General features: G+C 42.7%; 1 protein-coding gene across 2 annotated transcripts in view; it reads left to right on the top strand.

Moving 5' to 3' along the window:
• The first annotated feature begins 273 nt into the window (after positions 1–273).
• The window catches only part of AFF3 (ALF transcription elongation factor 3), a 335,959-nt gene continuing 312,678 nt past the window's right edge, over positions 274–23,554 (top strand). For both annotated transcript variants that reach the window (XM_074859046.1, XM_074859045.1), the window contains exon 1: positions 274–371. In XM_074859046.1, the coding sequence (XP_074715147.1) occupies positions 319–371 (53 nt within the window). In that variant the 5' untranslated portion in view covers positions 274–318. The remainder of the gene's footprint in view (positions 372–23,554) is intronic.

The following is a 23,554-nucleotide window of genomic DNA, read 5'->3' as shown; positions in this document are numbered from 1 at the left end:
GAGCGGAGCGCGGCGGCGGCCGAGCCGAGCCGAGCCCAGCCGAGCCGAGCCCAGCCCAGCCGAGCCGCGCCGCTTGCAGAGGAGCGGTGGCACGGGGAGGGGTTTGGGGGGGGTTGGTTGGTTCGGGTTTTTTTAGGGGGTAGCGGGAAGAAGGTGGTGACGGGGGGGAGGGGGGGGTCTGTCCCCGCCCGCGCGTGTGCGGAGAGGGGCCGGCGGCGGCGCCGGGGGTGCTCCGCGCCCTCGCCCTGCCCGCGGTGCAGTTAAGATGCGCCCCGGACGCCGTGTGGTTGCAGCGCGGTGGCGCTGACATCGCTCACCATGGACAGCTTCGACTTAGCTCTCCTTCAGGAGTGGGACCTGGACTCTCTGTGGTGAGTGGTGGTGCCTCTGCCTCCCCCCGCGGGGAGCGGCAAACGGGGGGGCGGGGGGGGGAGGGGAGGGGGCAGGATCTGCGGGGAGTGCTATAACGGGGGGTGTGCAGTCACTGAAGGGGGTGCGATGACTGGGGGATGTGCAGTAATTGGGGGGGATGGCAGTAATTTGGGGTGGGTGCGCACTTACCTGGAGGGGCGCAATAAATTGAGGGTGCAGTTGTAGTGTGCAATAAAGGGGGTGCAGTGGCTCGGGAGTGCAATAACTGGGGCGGCGGGTGCATTAGCAGGAGAGGGTGCAGCACCCCGGGAGGTGTCTCCCCTGCCACTTGCTCTCCCAGCGTTGCTGGCCCGGGAGGGGCAGAGGGAAGGGTGCCCCTATCCCCTGGCTGCCAGGGTGGGTCCGGGAGGTGAATGTGGTGTTTGGCTGGGGGTTCTCCTGCACTCACCCCCCCCCGCAGTAATCCCCTGTGCTCACCCGCCACTGGCGCCCCGGGCTGCACTCCCGTAGCTCATACCCATCCCTCCTGCACGCCCCTTTCACATACCCCCCCCTCGCCCCGCAACTCCCCCCCCGGGCCGCCTTCATTGCCCCCCACCCCCGACGCCCCTCTCCGCTGCTCTCTCCTGCCCCTTCCCCCCCCCCCCCTCCCCCACTGCATGCCCTTGACCTCCCCCTGCGCACCCCCGTCCCTGCCCGCCCCGGCGGCGGGTGCGGGGCTGCCAGGGAGGAGGGGAAACAATTTCTAGAAATGTCATTAGCGGCTGGAGGTGGGAAGCGCTGCCCTCCCCCCCCACCCCCCCGCACCACCCTCCCCAAGCCGCTGCCTCTGCCAAGTCCCGGAGTTTGCTGCGGGAGCCACGCTGCCCCCGGGCGGCCGCCGCTCCCCGCCGCCCGCCCGCCCGGCCCGGCCCGGCTCGGCTCGGCCTCGGGGCGACGGGCCCCCCTCGGGGCCGGCTGGGGTGCGCGGGGCGGTGACACACACGGACGCGCTCCGTGGCGGTCACCGCCGCGGCCACCCGGGTGCGGGGAGGCGGCGCCGGGACCCCCGGTGCGACGCCGCGGTGGGAGCCCGCGGTGGGACGCGATCCCGGCGGACCCCCGCGGTGGGACGCGGGTGGGGTGCCGCGGGGCCCCGCCGCCCCCACCCGAGGGGTGGTGGGGTCCCCGTGGGGCGGGGTGGGCTCCGCCGTGGGGGCGGTGCTGCGACCAGCCGGGGCAGTTTGTGTCCGGCCGGCTGGCTCGGTACTTTGGGGAGCTGAGATGACTTTTGCCTGAAATCGGTTAACGGTGGGCGGGTTTTTTTAACATGTTCGGTGATCTATCGCTTCTGTCAGTAGGGTGCGCGGCCGACAGCGCCGGCTTATCTCTTCGGTGGCAGGTGTAACAAAATAAACCGGACCAGCGAGTCCCATTAGTTGAGCCGCTTCTTAGGAAGGATCTCAGGATGATGAGAACAGCTTGCACTGCGTAATGCGGGTGCTTATAAATGCATACATTGATAACATCCAGCCTAATAAAACTTTTATATTGTGATGGGAACTTTAAAGAGCACATATAATACAAAATTAGTTACTACCCCATAAAAGTTTTTAATTACAGTGTTTCTGCCTGTGACAGAAGTTAAGGTTATGTCCTCGTTTCAATTATAAATACCAATATTCAGTTTATATCCAAACCATAACATTTATCTCTGGCCTGATCTTAAGTTTTCAGTCCACACACATAGTTTTACAACCAAATTATATGTTTTTTTCTGATAAACAAGAACGGGAGAAATAATACTTTCACACATCTGAATGCTTTTCCCTTGTCCTTGAATGAAGACAAACTTTGGGGGAATTTTCTTTTTCCAGCAAAACCATGCTGTTCATTAGTCTGTTCTGCAAGCTGGCTATTGGAGTTAATATTGAATTTGAAAAGCTAACAATGTAACTCTGGAAAGCTGGGGCTTTAGGCTGCTGTCTGGCAAGTGCTCCTTTTCATAACCTTTTTAGCATGCTTTTCTGCTGTTGTGGAGCCGCTTTCAAATGACTGTGGTCGGCATAAGGCTCCTGGATGGGACCAAAGAGACATCAACCGTTTTCCAGCTAAATTACCTGCTTAAAAATGTCTGCACTTGCATTGCAAGTGATCTTGTGGTTTCATAGGTTTTGTTTGTTTTCCTCTGTAGTTGTTGCAGTTTAGAAGATAGGTTCAACAGAACGGCTTCAAATAACGCATTAAAAGCCATTGCATAGTGGCAGGCCTGCATTTGTTGGCTAAACTCTCACCCCTGTGTAGGGGTTGAACCCACAAATGTCGGGAGCAGTGCCTAGTGAGGGGATCACGCCTACTTTAAGCGGAGCTCATCGGGGGAGCAGGGGGTTTGCAGGTGTTTGCTGTTGCATGTTTGCATCCTTTTGGGGCAGTAGGTTTTGCTGACTGGCTTTGGCTTGGAGTATCTGAAATCACGGGCTGGAAGTTTATCATTGAGCAGCTGTTTTGGCAATTGGTTTGGAATAGTCATTTTGAAAAGTCGTACGAGCAGTATTAAAAACTTACTTCTGCTTAGTGAAAGCTTCCAAAGTCCAATGTGAAGGCCAGCAGTGCCTCGGTGCTGCGGTAGCTGTGGCAGAGGGCCCTGGGTCCGTCTCCCATCGCAGGCAGGGTGTCTGTCTCACACCGCCCTCCTGCTGTCCTGCCTGCTTGCTGCTTGCTGACGGGCAGGTTATGGACATTCTCAAGAAACCCTCAATTTGGAGACTACTAAACTTGACCAAAACAAAGCTGGTATGTTAACTTTAAGCTCCAAATGCTTGTCAGGATTACTTCAAAGCAGTGCAATTGTTGCCAAAAAGGGAAATAAAATATACCACATAGATAGGAAGTACTTCATGGCAAAGAGCAACACTTAAAGAGGCTTAATTTTCTCTGCAGTGAGAATGAATGTTGTCCTTTATTCTTTTGAATGTAGTCATAATGGCAATTTGTGCACTTAATTTATGACTGAAAATCCACTTTTTGCAGTATTTGGTGAATGTTTTGCTTAGAAGTGCAGTAATTAAATATTAACGTGCTGTTCTAAAGTGCTTTTTTTTTTTTTGGTATGTTCTTGGAAAATCAAAAGGGGCTTCCACATGAACAGCAGCATGCTAATCAATTCTCATTAATTGTTACTTTTATACTATTAATGAATTTGCTCTCCAATTAATATGTGCTATGTCTTTCACTTTGCTGTAGCATAGAAAATGTAATCATATATTGTGTCATGTCTATAAGACAGTATTTAACTAGTAAGCTGCAATGGGAGAATATTGTAAGCTGTTTTCTACTAAACAGTAGTTTTTCCAGGTTGTATTGATGCCAATAACACTTCTGCTTCCCAGAAAACTACTATAATTCAAATAGTGAAAGCTGAGTACAAACTCAAATAGAAATTTTAAGAAAACATACCAATCTGTGGCATAAACAAAACTTGCGCCCATTTGGTAAGCTTTTTCTGGAACATTTTGGGATGATCAGCCCAACTTAACTCAAGGTGTTACCGCTGACTAACACAGTTATCCCAAACACACGGCACTAACGACTTTGAACCACAGCCCCATCTCCTGTTTTTCTTTCTCCATGCATTTATTTGTATGCTGTATGTGTAGTTTTACTTGTCCAGGCTCAAGGATGTGGATTCTCCAGTGTCCCATAACTTTGTCTTTGTTTACACCAGACAAAAAGAGGTGGAAAATCTCAGTTAGAGGTGTTTTATATGTCTCCCGTACAGCAGAAAACATACTATACATGACAGAAAACAGCAAATGAGCAGACCAGAGGACTTAATTGGAGTGCCAGAACTAGTTCTGCATTACAGGCATTCTTGTTGTTATTTGCTTTATTTAACAAATCTAGATCAAAATTCAGCCAGGTCCTTAACTCTTGTGCTTAGGTTTAGGCACAGTGATAGCCCTGGTGAAGACCGCTTAGTAAAGGCTCTCCTCACATGCTTGTCTAAGATACATGCGTAGGCTGAGTTTTTCCCCATTCATTAAAAACAATTAGCAGATTTATTGAAGCACTTACTGTGTTGTACCAAACAAGAAAATAATTTTGAGTGTAAGATGTTTGTTAGCCACAAACAAAACAGTGTAAAAGAAGCCAAGTATGTAATCAGTTTATTTGGTACTTGTCTGATGTTTCTGGATATTTTGAGTTAGCATCAGTTTTGTAGGGGTTGGGTAGTCATGTAAAAATGTATGGCTGTATAGCTTCCAAGTCGAGATCAATATCAAATGCCACAGTGTAAGGTGGCCCAGCGTGTTTTACAGACCATGTATTGAATTATTAGTTCATTTGCTATCTTTGGGTCTGTTCCTGCTCCATTTGAATTCAATGAGAGTTTTGTTTGGAAGTTGCTATTAACAAAAAGTGGCCAGACATCCAGCAGTCTTATAAATGAACCTTTTGTAACTTCTTGATCCCAGGTTGTCTAGCTTTTAGTCGCTACATTTTATATTTCTGCAAGTCAAGATTTTTTCTCATGTTGTGCAGTGTTTTACTGGATACAATTTTAGAAAGCTAATTCTACAAATGCTTCTTCAGTCAAAATAGAATATCAGGATGTTTATTTTCAGGTAACAGTAAGCAGCTACTTTGAGGGGAGAGGGGTCACTTGAACCATTCTCTCAGTAGGGTGAGAGGCTGGACCAGATTACCCTTTTTTGCAGACAATAAACAGCAATAATACCTCCCTCTCATAAAAAATTAAGTTAGTGTCTTCTTTTATCTCCTGTCTTGTTTACAACTCTACTCCAGCCTGTGTCTTGGACTTTGTCCCTTCTTTCTTTCCTTTTGGCTCTTGGCCTCTTTCTACCAGTAATGCTTGAAATCCTATTTGTCTCCTCTTATTTCCATCTTTGTGGTGTTTCCCATTCTGCCTTCCTCCCAGTGTCAACTCACAGTTACCACCTTCCTCTCATTGAGATGCCATCTAAAAATTTGCTCTTTCTGTGATGATTATAAGTTGTGAGTGAACAATAACACGAGTAATAACTATAGATTGTTCCCTTCTCCTGCTTTCACAGCATGTTCTTTCTTCCTGATGCCTGTTTTTTAGGCTGGAAGCCCTTTGGGTCAGGAATTACTTTTATTGTTTGAGGTTTTTTTTTTCATACAGCACCGAACAAATTGTATGTGCTAAACATTATAAATAATAAGAAGAGAAAGATTTTCATGGTCATAATACTTTATAAACATCAGCTGAATAATATTTTAAAAAATATGTCTGTTGTGCTGTGTGAATGCTCATTTGCTGGATGTAATGTACCGCATCCTCCTCATTTGGTGTAAGTCTCCACCGAGTCCAGAGGCCTCTCAGATGAGGATCTGGCCCATCACGTCTGATTTGCAGTACTCAGTCACACTTTTTTAAAAGAATAATTACTTTTTTTAAATTTCTGCTTTGTTTTTGTCTGATAAATGAAATTTTGATACACCAGTAGGACAGTGAATGTGGTATCATCTCTTTCCCTGAGGACTGTTTGAGCACCCATGCCCAATTGTGTGATGGAAGAGAACAGCCCTTTGGGCTTTTCTCCTAAGACTCAGAACTGTAGATTTGTGCTCCTCTGGGGATGTTTTCCATCAGAAGTTGAGGAAGAAACCTTGCTAGGTTATTAGAGAAGGATTTGGAAGAGGCCATGAGGTGCATATGGCATTTCCTACTCTATGTGAATATTTCGAGGAAAATACCAGGTTTCTTAAAACTCATGGATGAGAAATATGGGACATTAAGCAAAAAAAAAAAAAAAAGACACAGAAAAACTACTGGCTGTGGGAACATCTTGTCATCCATATATTAGCAATAACATCATACACAACTCCACAACACTCTCATTAGAGAAAGCAACTGTTTAATTGCAAGGTTTTTAACCTCATATAACAAATTAATCCATTTGCATCATATTTATGACTAGGAAACAACAAAGCATGGATAAAAAGAGTTCCAGCAATTATTCACAGCGTATGTTCAGAGATACCTTAAAGTCAGGTTATAACTTTATTAACAATAGGAGTAACAAAGTAAAATCAGCGGAAATGAAGAAAACCTGATATTACATACAGTTAGAAAACAGGGAGGTTAAATTCTGTGTGAGACGGTGTGTCATCTAACAAACTGATCAAGTTGTAACTTCGAACTGACATCCTCACAAAATGCGACTTCAAAAACATGGTATTTTCTAGGAAACCCATGTAAAGTTTCTTTGTATATGGGCTGGCTAGCTGTAAAGTTAATTCCAGTGGAAAACCACAAGTTCTTTGTGAAAAACTGAAAGTAGGAAAAGGGAAAGCTGTAACTAAGCTTCCTTGGTTTTGAACAAAACTATCTGTTCAGGAACCCTGCCCTGCTGGGGAATGGGAATTACCATTTCAGTGCTGCTGGTGGGGGCTGGATTTGCTGGCTGACTGCTCCCAGGGAGCCCTCCGGTCCCTGCTCTGGCTGAACCCACTGTGTTCGCATCATTACCAGCATGGCTACTCACTGGTCTTCTGTCTCTTAAAATCAATGTTAGGACACTGGCTATGCTTGCTGGTGCTGCCTAAGGCCCCAGAAGAACAAAAATGGACACTTGTAGTTTAATACTCAGGTAATAATCTATATAATTTCTGAATAATTTGTGGGTAACTACAAATTTATGTTTAGGAGAAAGAGTGAATGAACTATAGCGACAGTTAAATGAAAATGATGGCAATTATTAATATTCCATGCTAAACGTTCTCTATGTCTTTTGAAAGATAAAAATGCATAACTTGTCTTCCTCTCTTACAGCTTGGTATCTCAGCTTTCCTAATACCTTAAGCAAACAAAAAGTAGCATTAGTGACTTAAGTTGACTGCATTTTATCCTCTTAGGAAGATTTTAACCTGCATGCATGTACCAAGGACCTGGATATGGATGTATCTTGGGAAAGACGACAGTAGGAATGCAATTTAAACTTATCCTCAGAGATCCTTTATGTATTTTTTAAAAAATAAATTAGTTCCAATGCAGCAGTGGTGGTCTCAGCAGTCAGGAAACACTTAAAATTATGCAGAAGGGACCAGAAATCTTTGCTAAGAAACTTTTTGTTGCTATGTTTTGTTTCTCAATAAAGATGATCTACAACTGTAAGTACTTAAAACTAAAAACAAGAGGGTTGTATCTGACAAAGCCGCACAACTTCTTAATGCAACCCAGTCTTTCCGTGTGGTTGTTTTCACATGTTTTGGACCAAAGAAAGAGTCCTTTGTGGCTCAGCCTCGTTTGACTGAATGGCAGGAGTGGACAAATAGAGGATGAAGGTGGTGTCTTCTTACACTGAGTATGTTTTGATTGCGTTGAGCTGTGATCATTTCTTATTGCATGTATCACTTTTGAAATCCATTAGGGAGAAATGGGTGGCCTTCCTAGTCCATGCATTGCCATAATAGTGCAGTCTAGGTGCCAGGGTATTATGATGACCTGTGGTGGTATGAAAAATGCAAATACAACAGACAGATTAATCAGGAGGAAAAAGCATTGGTGAAGTATGCATTTGCAGGGTTCAGATTCAGAAGCCATCCCAGCAGTGGTCTCTCCTGCCATCTATCTCCCTGTTTCTATCTTGCCTCCTTTGCTTTGGTCACTGTGAATATTTTGGGGAGCCTGTTCTGATGTGTGAGTGTTGGCAGATATCCTAAACCTCCTCTGTGGGGGTTTAGCTGTTGTTCTGACGTTGCTAAGTGGTGTCTACCTCCTAGCGTTGCACCAAGAGAAAGTTGATTCTTTCAGTTATTGACCACTTCTGATTGACCAGGAGAGTTCATCTCTCAGGTCTGTTGATTTTAGGAGGGAATGACGTAATTTTAATGTTTTTGTGCTCCCTTTGTCTTAGAACAGCAAGTGCAATAGGTGGTTGAATGTCAGTCCAGAACAAATGAACAGAGTTTGCAGACAGGGATACTCTGGAGAAGATAAATACGCTGATATGCATCCAGTAGAAGACACTTCTTTACATTTTTATTTCTGAAGTTGTCAGGGAGGGAACCTGTCATGTCAACTGTTTTTAAAGGACAAAGTAACAATAAAAGCTAAGTGTGCATTTCTTCATTTGTGTTTGGCAAGGAGAGTGTAACATTTTCTGCAGGATGATGACCTTGAGTTAACTAAATGTTGCCAGTTTAAAGAGTAAATTAATGTTACAATGCGCTTTGTTTGTGGTTAGGCCTGAAGACTGTCAGGAATTTCTTAGTACAAAAGGTGATTATGTGCTAGTCTATTTACTCAGTCTCCTTGCAAGAAAACCACCATGAACAACTGATCTGAAATAATATCACCACGTTGCCTTGCATGTTTGGGTATACCATGTGCTTGCAGCTAGCTTGTGGAGCTCTACCCCTTTCACTATGTAGATGGGTCCAAAAGGGCCACAGGTTCGTACGTTTCTCCTAGGTCATTGAGTCAGACTGCTGCTCTCTCAGATAAAAGAACCTTTTTCTAAGGAGTGAATCCCTTCAAAACCCAGTCATGCTCTATCATAAAAGTGGCAAGAGTTTTGGGTTTGAGTTTTTTTGTCACTGCTACTGGCTTTGAAAATCTATTCCAAACACAGAGCATTGGTAGCAAAAATGTACATATTTCCAATATATGCAGCTTAATGTATCCCTGGCCATTTGGTACACTCGAATCTGCAACATCTGAGGTAAAATGGCATTGAGATAACCCCAACAAAGGAAAGAATAGATAAATGCTGTTGCTGCTGCACCTGCACTGGCTTTTGTAGATCCAAGCAAAGTATCTCTTTAGGACACTCTTCGAGGCTTTGCACTGCACAAGAACTTACTAGCTTGGGTGCGTGGCTGCACAAACATGATTACATACTATGCGGTAGAAATGCAACCTTTTTTTTTTGTTGTTCTTAGAAGTATATAAGTAGCAATATCTTGAACTAATTACAGCTGATGTAAAGCACATTTAAGGAAACCCATTAGCGAAGAATTAGAACTAGAGCAGATTAGCTATTCTTTAATGGCCTTGACTGTAGATCTTTTGATGCCCTGGTAGCTTTTCTAACACTCATTGCTCATCTGTCTTGACTAAATGACTGAGAAGCTTCTTTCAAGTCACAGTTTGGTTGTAATGTGAAAAAAACCTGCTGTTTTCAGCTGAAAAAATTATTATCTGGAAAGGTAAACTCTACTGAGTTCTGTACTGTATTTGTTGTTGAGATTTAAAGCATTATTTTACTGCTCAATGTGACTGTATTATAGAAAGAGCAATCTCTAATATGCTTCCTTGGAGCTATTAATTATTTACTTTCTTGAAATACAGATCATAAACAATTCTACATGACTTTCCTTCTTACAGACTTTCTTGTCTCTCTCTTTATTTTTGTATGCTTTGCAAATGCCTGTAAATTAATTTTCACTGAAAGGGGAAATAAGTAATTTAGACTATTGCAGCTGTTTCATAATTAATTAATTTCAATTTAAAACAATCAAAGAGTGCCCATCCATTGTTCTGTGTGCTTTTCTGAGGCATTAAGATTCACAAAATCAAAATAAGTTCCAGATGGAAGTGCATAGTTTATAATCAGAGAGAAAAAAAAAAAATCTGGTTTTCTCAAAAACCTGAAGAGTCCTGCCCTGATCAAAACAGAAAGTATTACATTTAAGTATATTTTTCAAGTTTGGAGCCATTACTTTAAGAATTACTTAAAAGTACCAATTTGAAATGTTATAGAGAGCATTAACTTATAAATAGAAATATAGAGTGAGAGAAACAGTGATGTAGGACTATTTATTCATTTGTTTCCTCAAATACTGCTAGCATCTGTTAAAATGTAACAAGGCTTGCACATTTTCCCATTTTTGGCACTCTGTTTTCTATGATAAAGAGAAATATTTGCAATGATAAATCATCTCTTTGCTAATAATCAATAAATAACGCATTCTCCTGAGAAAAAAATTATGGTAAAATGAAATGAAAAATATTGAGCAGAAGGAAAGCTGGTCAAAATAGTACACTGAGAAAGTCTGTATGCTCCTATATTTTAATAAATATTAGGGTTTGTGGAAGAACTTTTAACATGGCAGTTTGCAATAAGAATAAAAAGTCTTTTCTGAACATGAAAGACACTTATGTAAGAGGTTTATATTATGTAAATGTTACTGTTATTTGTGATGGCCCATTATAAAGGAGCACTTTATATTCAGAAAAGCATTTGCAAATAATGGAATAGATGCAGCAGTCTTTAGTCCTGACTTGGACAACTTTCTCTTTGAAGTCAATGGAAGTTTTGCCTGAATAAAGGTGGAAGGAATTAGCCCATTCATTATTATCTGAATTACATCAAGAGCTGACTGCTAAACAATAAAATCATGATTCATAACATAACGGCTTCACTTAATTCTTTTGTAGTCTTAATATATCTCATTATATGGTACTTCTGTTCTTTCCTCTCTGTGCAGTATTCAAATTAATAACAACCACCTTTACATAACTGATGGTTAGACATGTTTTGCTGCCTTAGCAAGATCAAAGGATTTTATATACCCTTTTTGGATAGATACCAAGAATGGGGTGATCAATCTCTTCTGTAACCATTAAGCACAGTGTAAATATCTCAGGGTACCCAATTAGACACAAGTGGTTTGCCAGATGCTGAGAGCATCACCAGTTGTCAAGAGCTTCCCAAGTCTGTGGGACAGGTCAGAATTTATTAGGGATTAGTGGTGGTCCGAGTTGTCATTCCATTGATTTGTGCTCGTTCAGCTGTGCCCTGCCATAAGCAGCCTGCATGATATGTGGAGATAAGGTTCAAGTGACAGATACTTCGCTTCCCCCAAGGCACCTTTGGGTGGGATGGAGGCAGGGATGGACACAGGGGCTCCAGTTCCTCTCCTGTGACCAGAGACGAATGGGGGTTATAGTAAGTGAGACAGCAGAATTAGAAGGGCATAAAAGAAGGAGGCTGAAGAGAACAGCCCAAGAAAAGGGACTTCCAAAAAGGCTTTAATACGAAGCTGAGTTAACCCCTCACCAGGAAGCCATCTGTAGCCTTCAGGCTTTGAGAATTCTTTTTATCTAGAGATGTAATTGAAACAAGATGTGTAACAGCTGCAAGATGTCAGGTTTGTCAAAGTAACTAGAAAAATGAGTTCTGTGACACACTCGCATACAGCAAAGTAACCTATAGTTAAAAAAAAAAAAGGAAGAAATTATCATATGGGTTAAAAAGAGCAAGGAAAATAGTCAAATAATGAAAGTTGCAGTTAATTCTGGAGCATGGATGATTTGAAATTAAACTACAATGAAGGTTTCCCAGAAGGGGAAACATCCTAACTCTTTACCCCAATAGAAACAACAGTGAAACTCCTCATGTTCCCATCATAACCGTGTTTCATTGATGGACTGGAATGGCTAGTGCTCTGCACTGGCTCCAGGAGAGTGTGGCAGCTATGTTATTTTACCCTTCTGCTGATTGCTGTTGTTACTCAGGTGCATTTCCATTGGACTTTGCACCTGTAAGTAAGGACCCAGATTTGCTTCACTAGGTGCTGTTCAGACACGGAACAAAGAGCCAGTCGTGGGACAAAAAACTTTGCAGAGAAAGTGAAAGACAAAAGAAAATGATGGATTTAGGCAAAACCAGTCAGAAAGAAAAGACAGAGTATTTTAATCATCCAAATAAACAGTGGTTGCAGCAAACTGCCAGCCTGACAGTGCTGCCAAATGCATGAGTGTGAGCATGATGGGAAAAACCAGAACTTTCTTTTCAAGAATCTCAAAAAGAACAATGAAGCAATTTTGTGCATGTTTATGAGGACTCCTCCCAAGCATGAGTGACAGCACAGGGATACCCTGAAGGTGTTAGTTGGAAACTTGGAGTGAATTGCCCTAATGGGTCAAGAGAAGACTAGAGTCAGCCTTTTTGTAATAACTTTTGGTAATGACTTTTCATAATGATGGGGATAGGCCACAAAGGGCCTTCATGGTGAGGAAAGTGGAAACCAGTGAGGAGCTGTACAGAAAAGGGGGTCATAGTCAAAGCATCCTACCTGGGAAATGCCGTTTGCTGCGGCATCTCAGTTGCAGCTGGCTCTCATCTATGAAGTCCAGTTGTTCAAACTGAGGTATGTGTAGCAGCAGAAAAATGCCTTTGCCCAAAGATCTCTGTAGATGGGTAAGCTCAGTCTCAGTCAGTTTAGAGCTACCATGATCCCAATGTGTTAAAGTTCTGCAGGTTCCCTGGTGTAGGACAGTGTATCTTGGTGGCAGGGAGTTATTCGTGGGAGCGTTGGAGCCTGAGGTCATGCGATATCAAAGGCAATGAGTACACTTGAGCAATCTCCATGACCTGACACAAAGAAATGCTGTCTCCATGCACATGATACTGGACCCTGCAGAATTACCTAAAACAACTGTTACAGACTCAGGTTGAAGGTAACAGGTTCAGGTGCAGGAATGGTGGGGAAGCCAGGCGCTTGTGCAGTGAAGGCACAGGACATTGTTCTGGGGGCAGAAAGTCATGGGCTGGGTGAATGAAGCAAGCTCCCTGCTCTGGGTAGGATCAGGAGGGATTGTACCTGAAGAAGTGTCTTGTGGGTGTGGGAGTGCTCCCCAGGGCCATACCTGGAGATGCAGGTAACCTCTCTCTTGCCTGGGAGCCCTCAGGGCTCAGCACACTGAAACGATGATAGCTATCAGATATTCTTCAAGGCATTCCAGCACCTCATCAGAATATGTGTGGCACCAATGGGAACTAATTAAATATACCTATTACAGCACTACTACGGAGTACTACTCCAGTACTGCTGCTTTGGATCAGAGAGAGTCTTCGAGTCCACACCTGGATGCCTGTCAAATATACCCTAATTCCCACTTGCAGAAATGACTTGGAAATGTATCTCTCATGGAAAGTCTTAAAGAAAATGGAATTCTGATTTTTTTGAACAAACACGTAACTCGAGTGTTTTCCTTTCCTCAACTCATATTCACATGCAAAACCAGCTAATAAAATTTTAGTGGTGCTTATACTGTAATTTGGTTGGCGGAAGAAAAGTCATCTGTTAAAGCTGAAGTCATCATAACTCATTAGGTGCTAATATATCTGCTGTGTGGTAGGGGAACAGGCTTGCTCTATTGAAATGCTGCTAGTTCACCCTTATTCGTGCACAGTTCCCTCTGGAGGATTGAAAAGTACAAACAAGTTTTCTCACAATACACTCTCAGAGTATGCTAAAGTAGCTGCGTTTACTTTATCCCAGAAGTCTGTCTCTGCCTGCAGACAAGTACAGAACCAAAGTGAATCCAGAAGTTTGAGTATGGTTCCTGTATTTCCTCCTAGGATGTCTCAGGAGAAAAGGTGATTGTGTGCACTTGCAGATGTCCCGTGTACGTGCAGTAAATCCAATATGTTCTGAATATGCTGCTGGCCTTGCTGCACCTGGTAATAAACCATGGCAATAAATCAGGTGATCTGCACATGCATAATAAATCTGATGCACCTGAATGCAGGCATACAGGATGGACATGCTGTGCACAAACTGGCCCTTTTCCAGGTCTTCTGGATGTCAGGCTTCCACCGTGACTGGCTTGCCTGGAAGTCCTGGCAAAACTGCTGACTTCCTCTTTTCATGTCAGCATTTCTAGGGCATGTCCAGGGGGAGTGGGACATATGGGAGACTAGAGCTTGAGCATCATTTTTCAGTGTGCCCATACTCATTCAAACCACAATACAGACCTGAAAATATAAACAATCCCACACCCAGAAAGAGGCTCTTTCTGTCAACTTAGGTGTTTTTTGCGAATTGTGCATCAAATTCTTACAAGTTCAAATCTACTCTCCATTTTCTTTGCATGAAGGTTTTTTGTGTGTCAGGTGAGTGCTCTTACCACTTCAGGGCATCAGCATCCTGAGTACCCTCTCAGTTAAACATTTACTTTTGTAGGAGAGCTTTAGTTTAAGAGCTGTGAATGCGTGAAGACCTTCCTGAGGGCGATGAAGGTCAGAGTGTCTCAGACAGGGAGAGATCAGAGCCTGATAGTCCCATGCTGTGATTGCGTATTGTCCTGTCACCTCTGAGGAGTGGTAAACTTCAGGCTGCAGTAGAGACACTAAAATGGGCCAAAAGTTGCTCTGCCCTGCAGGCAAACTGGCTTGGCACAAAATATCTCTACATGGTGGGAAAACAGGATGGCCACATGCAAACTGCCCACTGGAAATGCTTCCTCACCACTTGGCTACTGGAAATGCTAAATGTATACACAAGGGTTTGATTTTTTTTTTTTTTTGGTCTGAGTGGGAGCAGGAACAAGCCCCATTGAGAAAAAACAGCAGGGAATCACAACTCTGACTGCATCAGGGCTTCCTTTACACCCACCTCTTTCATTTGTTTGAGAGGGAAAGGACCTCAGCCCTGTAAGACTAGGTGACTGATTTTATAAAAATGAAAATATCTCCATCTTTACTTTCTCTGGCAAATGAGCCTTCTTTACCATCATGATATGGGCTGCATAGAAATGAAGCTGGGGACTTTACTGGATCATAAATCACTGTGCTCGTGTTTAAATAAGGAGTATATTCAGAGCAAAGATGCTAGCTTGATTTCACTAAACTAGAAAGCGTTTAAGATACTACTAGACCCTATTGAGTTATAGTCTTGCATCTCCCTAGGACTTTCTCACAGTGGTTTTCTGTGCCAATTCAGGACACTGCCTTTGAGCTAATTAGCAATTCTGAGCAAAGTTGGAGTGAATTCATGTTTTTCTTCGGCTGGGCGACATGCTTATCAAGTCAGCTACCTCCAGTCTGATATAGGAGGCTGCCAACAGACTTGTCACAATTTATGCAGAGGGTTTGTGGTGGAGATGGAAAGTATAATGAAAACCACATCCACCAATTAAACACCTACATTTCCTTTTAGAGTCCAAACAATGGACAGCTTTCCTTTTGCAAGAGATTTCTCAAATCAAAGCAACTCATAGAAGAAATATAAATTAGGAAGCAAGCTTTGAGTAGATCTTTAATGAGTCTCTGGCACAATGACATAGTGAGGCGTGACACATTCATGAATATGATCTACTTGCAAAGATTCAGTTCTCAGCAATCAAGCAAAAGTAATGCAACCAAATATGGGACATGTTGGGGTCAAGTCTTTAGTGCATGTGATACCAGTCTTTTCCTGATAGGTAAAGATTGCACCTGATGGTTTTCTTAGTGTGTGATACATGGTTTTAACACCAGAAAATTAGCATCAGTCATGTTTTTACTCAAGTGAACAGAATCTGACCTTCTCTTAAGAATGGCAAGACATAGAAGAAGATCTTTGAACTGTGGACTTGTTAAGTGAAAATCAGAGGATGAGGTAGAGCCTGGATATGACACATTCAGCAGTATTGCAACTAGAGGGCTATCAACAGGAGCTTGGGGAGCTATTTTCTCTGAAGAAAATCTCTTGTATCAAAACATTTCATTCCAAGGACACAGAAGAACAGAACAGACACTTCAGAGAAAGGGTGTCAAAATTAATTTTACATAATTTTACTGACAACATTCAATTACCATACAGCTGATATGGGCCAGATGCATTGAAAGACATTATAAAAATGCACTGGGTGATGATAAAAACAAATTGTATTATTATTATTAACACTGGGGTTGTATTTACCTCAAGTAACACTCTGTGATATTTGGCACCAGTTGCATCAAATGTCGCATCAGTATGTCTGTAAGCAGTTCAGCTGTGTTCACAGGGAACAACATCTGAGTTGATCAGCTTTGTCCCATGTTTTTTTCAGGAGGAAAGACTAACTGTTTTGGTCTTGGCATCATGTGAGTACAGCTATGCATCTCCTAGACCAAAGCCTGTAGGGCTGCATGGTGCTAATACATGAAGCCACACTTTGGTCTCTGTTAGCTTGAGGATCTCTGCCCTGCTGTGCTGTGTATACATGCCCAAAGCTTCCCAGAGGATGTGAGACAGACGAACCTTTTTTTTTTGTTGGCATGGGCACCTGACAGGCTTAAAAGGAGAGATGTAGAACCAGACTTATTTGTGAGACTGTATTTCTTAAGTATGATAGAAAGTCAGTAGATTGCTCATTGTACAGTACTTCATACAGCAGTGCATCTAAACCTGAAGTCTGTAATCTGAGGTATGTGATTACTGAGAAATTCAGTCAGTTAAGGCAAGAGACATAGTTTTATTGCTTATGGGGAGTACAAACTAAGGGAGCACAGAAGAATCTTAGGTCTCCAGTGAAAAGAAAAAGCAAGCAGTTCTAGAAGGTCAAAGTACAGCAAGTAATCCACAAAGGATGCTTTTTAGCAGGCTGGATACATACCTAGGTTGGAAGCTGAATGCAGTACTAACATACTAGCTGCCTGTCTATCTGAACCACTAAAAATCACTTTCATTGTATCTATCATTTAATATGCCTAATGATTGCCACATCAGCCAGAAATTCGTCTGAGTTATTTGGAGACTGGATTTTGATTTTGTTCATTGAACCAAACAGTGCAAGTTTATGCTGGGAGATTAATTTAGCTGGTGGTGTGCCACCAAAGCAGATCCTTACTTCAGTCTTTGCAGCTCTTAAGCGAGGTGCAACATTGTGGTTTAAGGGCAGAGTTTAGTCAGAATTAACATAGCAAAACCCATGATCCAGAAACGCCACACAACCTAACTAGGTACCCAAGATGCCCTTGTTTTCTGGCAGCAGCACACTTAGACATTATCTCCAGCTTTCCTATGGCACATACCTAGAGGCAGTTTGGGGATTAGCAGATTCATTAGCCAAGTACATAAAGGCCTGGATAAGTTGAAGGTATGCTGTGGCCACACGCTGTCTGTACTCCTTGCACATCACACATTATACAGCTTTGGGATGACAGCACCCAGGGAGGTGAGGGCTGAAAATCAGGATTCCCCCTTTTCCAGCTGAATGTTTCAGCCACTTTCCTCCTGGTCTCATGATCCCTTCATTCCCAGATCCATACTAGGGTCAAGCTCCAGAAGAGTGGTGGCAGGCTTGTCACCCAGAAAAGCCTTTGGTGTGATAAGTAGTGCATGTTCCTTGAGACTGAAATCCATGGATGTGAACCCCCTGTTGGGTATATACTTGGATTTGGACTTCCTGTTTTGTTATGCTGGTGTTTGAACCACTACGATGTTACCGAAACAGTATGCTTGGCTGTGTTCTTTGGTTTTCTTTTCAAAGGTGTGCCCCTGTTGTCTGACCCAAATACATGGATGGGACTAGGGCTGTGAGTCCTTCTGTCATGGTAGAGTCTAATCACAGCAAAAACCTTAAATTCTCTTTGACATTTTCCTTTGGCAGGCACAGGGTTTGGCTCCCAGCATAACCTCTGATACTGAGAAACTGGTTGTTGGGTGCTGGCTTCTCCCCATCCTCAGTACGGGAAGCTTTGGCACCCAGCGCAGCACTGTGAGATCCATTTCAGGAGCTGCATGCCTAACTCTGCACCCAGCTGTGCAGCTCATCCCTGTACCGAAGTCTTTTAGAAGAAGGTTTAGATGTTAATGTCATTACATATATTAAGTTTAATGTTATCCCACCAGATTAACAGAAGCCAGCTGCTTCTCACTACCGAGGACTGGTAAACGTTATTTCAGAGGAGACAGGAACATTTGTCCTATTGTTTTAGTTTTTCAGAGAAAGCATGTTTGCGTGGAAAATATACCCAGTTTTGTTGTTAATGCCAAGATGGTCTAAAAAGACAGAAGATAATTCTCATCTAATCTAATCTATTTAGAGTATTTCTGGAGAGCCCATTACTGGTGTCTGAGTGACAAATGAAGGTCTGGATTGCACCTGCCAGGTATGTGCCTGGGGAAAAGGCATGTGCAGCACATAAGGGTAAAGGCATGCATGTCCTCATGCTCTCATGCAGGAACTATCCTCTATTCAGTATTTTCTGGCGAGACATATAATAATTCCCAGTAGACTGCAGGTCAGGTTTCTAAAAGAATATCAGTAACTATGGGCTTGCCTATATGTGGGCAAGGAAAATACACAAAGATGTAAACTGAGTAGGCTGCTGTACAGTCTGCAGGGTGCTGGCATTGGTATGTGGAAAATTACACACAAATGTGCAGTTATTTAACTGAATTTGCTTATATAGATTTAAAATATAGCTAATGTAATACCCGTACCAAATGCTAGGCATTTCTTATAAGAATGAGAAGTACCACTATATAGCAGAGCAGTCAAAATTGGCGGCTTCTATCCAAATTTTGAAGATAGCCTTTATCTGTAATTGGCAACTTCTGTCATACTCCTCAACCTGGTGCAGACATGAGCATGATGCACAGATTTCGGCGTTAGCAGTAGCAGATGATTTCCTTCCAGAAAGAAGATGGGGATAAATAAGCGTCCTGTTCTGTTCCTGTCAGCAAGAACATCTCTGTCTGTTAACTCCTGCAGTCGCTCATTCCTCAGGGCCACTCACGCCAAACAACACTGAGCAAACAGCATGAGATTTCACACCTAAGACTTCATCTGTTCCTCTGCAACCACCTCTGGGCTGCCACAGCGAAGTCTCTAGCTGGTCCAGCTTTCTGCTCCCTCTATCAGTACTTTACATAAGCTCTGTCGATCACGAAGGGCTAGGACCAAGTTTAGCACTGTGTTGAAGTGATCAGGTGTGGCCATAGGGGATAAGGAGGATGCAGTGTACAGGATTCCTTGTGTACAACAGAGAGTGGGAATGCGATACTGGGAAATGAAGGTTGCTTAAGGCCAGGCCACCACATAACTCCTCAGAGAGGCTGGCAACCTGCCCTCCTTAAGGGAAATGCTGACAGCTCCTCACAGTAAATGAGCTCAGCTCCTCTCCTGCTGCCCCTGACCATGCAAGAATGGCATGGTTACAGAAGGGGGTTTATTCAGGGGAAGTAGAAAGAAAAAAGGCTCCCCATACCCTTCAGGATGCTGGCAAGTATCACTTGTCTGACAACCAGAGAAAACGAGGGAGTGAAGGGGGCTTCAGATTTTACACCTCATCTCTATTCTCCGCAGGCTCAAGAATGGGAGGAGAGGATGGCTGCCTGCAGAAGGTTAGTCACCCCTCATGTCCCTCAACTATTTGGCCCCGGCAAAAAATGAGAGTTTCATGAGGGTGGCTGGAGCTCAGTGGAGAATCTCGCCCGTTGCTGCTGTCCTTAAGTGTGCCCCTTGCTTCGCAGGCCCAATATTTAGTATTTTCTCATCAGTGAGAAGCAGGTAGGGAGCTGGGCGACAACGGAGCTTCCTCCTGGACCTTTGTGCTGTCAGAGGGCTTCTTAGCACAGCAACCTTTTCTGGTTGTGTCTGGTCTCTCTGAGTACAAAGCAAAATAGGGAATCTGGCTGTTAGCATGTATCCTCCCTAGACCCCAGCCTGCATTCACGGACGCCAGTTATTTCTGGAACTGGGTACAGTGCAACATGTATACATTAGCAAAATCAAGTCCTTATGCTGTTCAGGAAAATTTGGCTCTGAACTGTATAGCTAAAAAAGCTATCTGTCTGAGCTACTTAGAATACTGCACAGTTTCTGCCAGCTGAATAAAACCAATAGCATTTCTATGAACAGAAAGCTTTTGACAACAGTCTTTGAATTATGAGTGGCAAGAACCATTCTCTTCATTTTTAACTTCTAACCCATGATGTATAACGTAGCCCTCATTTGAGGATAAGAGGTTAGTATCTTATTGACTTGGCTTTAAATTGCATTTCATTGTATTAAAGAGTATCTGTCTTTTTTTTTTTTCTCATGTGGAGCAAGATATACTGTAATGTATGAAATATTTGACTTTCACGTAGCTGTAAGGCTAGACTTTGGAAAACATTCAGCTACAAAGCTAAGATGGTATTTAGTGAAAACATCCCAGAAAATTATGTACAATTACCTTATTGGTAGTTTGATTTTAATGTAGTTTTGCTCATAGCTACCTTTGTACTTAAGGATTGTAAATTAATTAGACATACTGCTTCATCTACTCAGGAGGCAGGAGAAGAGCTGAGCTAATAGCTATGGGAGTGCTGTACCAATTTGAGACTGAGGCTAAAATGACATGATAGAGGGAGAGGTTAGTCCTCTCCCAAGGTTGTCACTCCTGGTCACATTTTAATGTGAATTTATTGGACTGAAAGAGGTTAAAGAGGTAATTCTGCACAAGAAGAGAGAAATTTCTAACATAAAATGGAACTCATCAATAGTCCTGGTGTCTATGGGGAGTTGTCAGATTCCATAATATTAACCATGTAATTAACAGGATATATAAAGTGATGTGCTTTCAAATAATTTATATTTCAGATGCCTCTCGATGTGCTAATAATACCTCTATCTTTTTTCTCCAGTCTCTTGGAATCGCTGCATTCCTTTTTTTTTTTTTCTCTCCCGTCTGTATAAAAACCCTTCACATCTATCAGAGAGTTCTAACTAGTGCTCGTTCCCAAGGGTGACTTAATGGACAAAGTATGGATAAATCCACATGACAAATCCACTTTACAATATGGCACAGCTGGCATTCTCTGCTCAAGTTCAGCTCACAAATAAACTTGTACGGAAACTGCATTGATGCAGAGTGCAGGTCAGTGCATATCGCTTCATTGTGTCCTGGAAATAACCTCTCATACGGGTGATGGTGATGCACCAACTTCTGCATCTCCCTTTCAGATGGGTCAAGGTGAGAGGGGTCATTTGCAGAATACTTTGCAAGAGACTGTGTGCTTGTTGTTGGCATTTTTATTGCTCTTCAAGACCTCATTTTTCCGTCTTTACTGATTGAGCTTTGAATACGTATAGGGGCTAACTGACAGTTTTTATAACGCAGTTTTTTTACTATTATTGGTTTTTTAATTAGATTATTTATTTATTTTTTATTATTAGTCATCTAGGTAGGGGAAAAAAGCTTCCCTGAGCAGTGGAATTACCAAAATGAGACCACAGTTTTGTGTCTTGCAACCCAGCAGCCCCACTGCATAAACTCTTTGGCAGTGATTGCATCTCCCTCACATTCCTCTTCTTTGACCTGGGGAGAAAACACCAGCAGCTGGGGCAGTTTCAGAGCTGTGCTTGAACTGAAGAGTGATTGCATGCTGATGGAAGGCTGGCTGCCATCAGCTGGTGCGAATAAAGGACCGAGTTATTAGCACCACGTAAACAGCTGCTGATTTTCAGTAGGACTTTTCTGAAACCTCTGTCAGATTTGGTTGAAATCGATTAGCAGGTTCAAAGTAACAGCTGGAGAAGAGGGAGTAGACGATGGGGAGACACCACGGTCTGACACTTTGCTTCCCAAGGAAGCTCTGCTGACCATGCAGTACAGATCAATCTGTGCAACAGACCTGGGTTAAAAAGAAATTAAAAAAAAAACCTCTTTCTTGTTTCAAATCCATATTTACTTAGTAGATGGAAAAAAAAGTTCAGGTTGAGTATCTGGCGTGAAGCCCAAAACACATACTTGCAGGAAATTTCCTGCTGGACTAAATGAGGTCTTTCAGGAAAGGCGGTGGGGGAGGTAGCTGCAGTCTGTGAAGGGCAGTTGCTGTGCCTGCGCTGGACCCGGTGCAGCATCTTGCATCAGAAGAATCCTGACCTCTGGTATTTCCAACTAAAATGATATAAAACTGCAAAAAGTTGAAGGGGAGAGGAGGGTGAAGCCTGTACCTCAGTCCGAGACAGGTCCACTTTCCCAATGCATATTCAGCAGCATGATGAGGGCCAAGCCAAAAGCTATACCCACAAACCCGACATGGCTGAATGTAATATACCGGATTTATAAGCTGACTTGGCTGCTGGAAGAGGAAGATGCCTGGTCTAGTTGTATGATGCTGGCCTAAAGGTAGATCCATGTAGGAATACGTATCTTCTAAGTGGTATCTGAAGGATTTCAGGCTAGTTTGTCCTGCTATATATAAGTAGCATATGGGAAAAAGTACTGTTTCCATGCTCATGTACCATAATAGAAATATTTTTCTCTTATATCCTTAATAATTATAACTGATAAACATAATGTAATGTCATTTTAGACATATTCTAATAACTGAGTGTATTTCTATCAAACGTTGTCAAAGAGCAGTATTTTATAGTAACATTTACAGCTTATTACAGAAATTGAAGAGTTTTCTTCTCCTATGCCCTGACCATACTACTGTGAAAATTCACTTATACAACCACTTACAGTAACTGAACAATAAAACATTTTCAGTCACCCTACAAGTTCATTTTAAAATAATTTAAAACTGCCTGTTACAACCAATAATTTTGGTGCTGGAAACCAGTACAGCAGTTATAAAGTCCTGGCATATAACTTCTCATGGAAAGCAGTGGTTTTATCACAGCCATGAACACCCAAGTGACCTGGGGCATAAAATTACTGCTCAAAAAAAAAGAGATCTATCTCCAGAAAATGCTCAGATATCTACTTATAACAATTACAACAATGATGATTTCACATCTGTTAGGCAGACAGTTTTAATCTGTAAAAGGTTAAGTATTTGACAGTTACTTGTTCTTACATACAGATTAGCTGCTTGAAGGTTTAACCTTTAGATGTACTTAAGCAACTACTCTTTAAAATTTATTGTGTAAAATCACCCAAATAAAAATGGTCTCATCACTTGTAACTAAAGAATACAGAAGGTCCGGGATATTTTTCCCTCCCTTCTTACAAAATTGCTCACCTGGCTGTGGTTCTTCCTTTGTGCCTGAAAATATTTACAAGCACGCCGCTTTAATTTCTACAGGCACCGCTTCATAATTAGAGGATAAAAGGAGGATTCTGTGATTAAATGTGTGGAATCAGTTATTTTGACTCAATAAAGGAGGCTGATGAAGAACATGATTATTCTTGCGCATTGGAGTGCCCTGAAAAGCTGGGGAGGGGGAGAGGAAAAGAGGGGATGAATCTTCATGTGGCCTTTGCACTTCCCCAGGAGTGGAGGCAGGGGAATTATTTATGTAGTAGCAGAAAGATCTCCAGATTTCTGTAGGCTTTTATTAATATTTCCTAAGTGTCATAAAACATGGGATGTTTTAAACCCCTCGCATGGAAATGAATTAAATTAAAAACTATCATGTGGAACTCGGATGTTTTTTTTTTTTTCTTTCCAGGCTGGCATTTACACAACTACAGTGTGTCAGTGGGAAGGGCTTTCTCATTCGCAGGAACTCGGCTGCCCA

The sequence above is a fragment of the Strix uralensis genome, chromosome 2 (genome assembly GCF_047716275.1).
Source record: "Strix uralensis isolate ZFMK-TIS-50842 chromosome 2, bStrUra1, whole genome shotgun sequence".
In the NCBI taxonomy this organism is placed as follows: domain Eukaryota; kingdom Metazoa; phylum Chordata; class Aves; order Strigiformes; family Strigidae; genus Strix; species Strix uralensis.
This window is presented reverse-complemented; position numbering and strand designations above follow the sequence as displayed.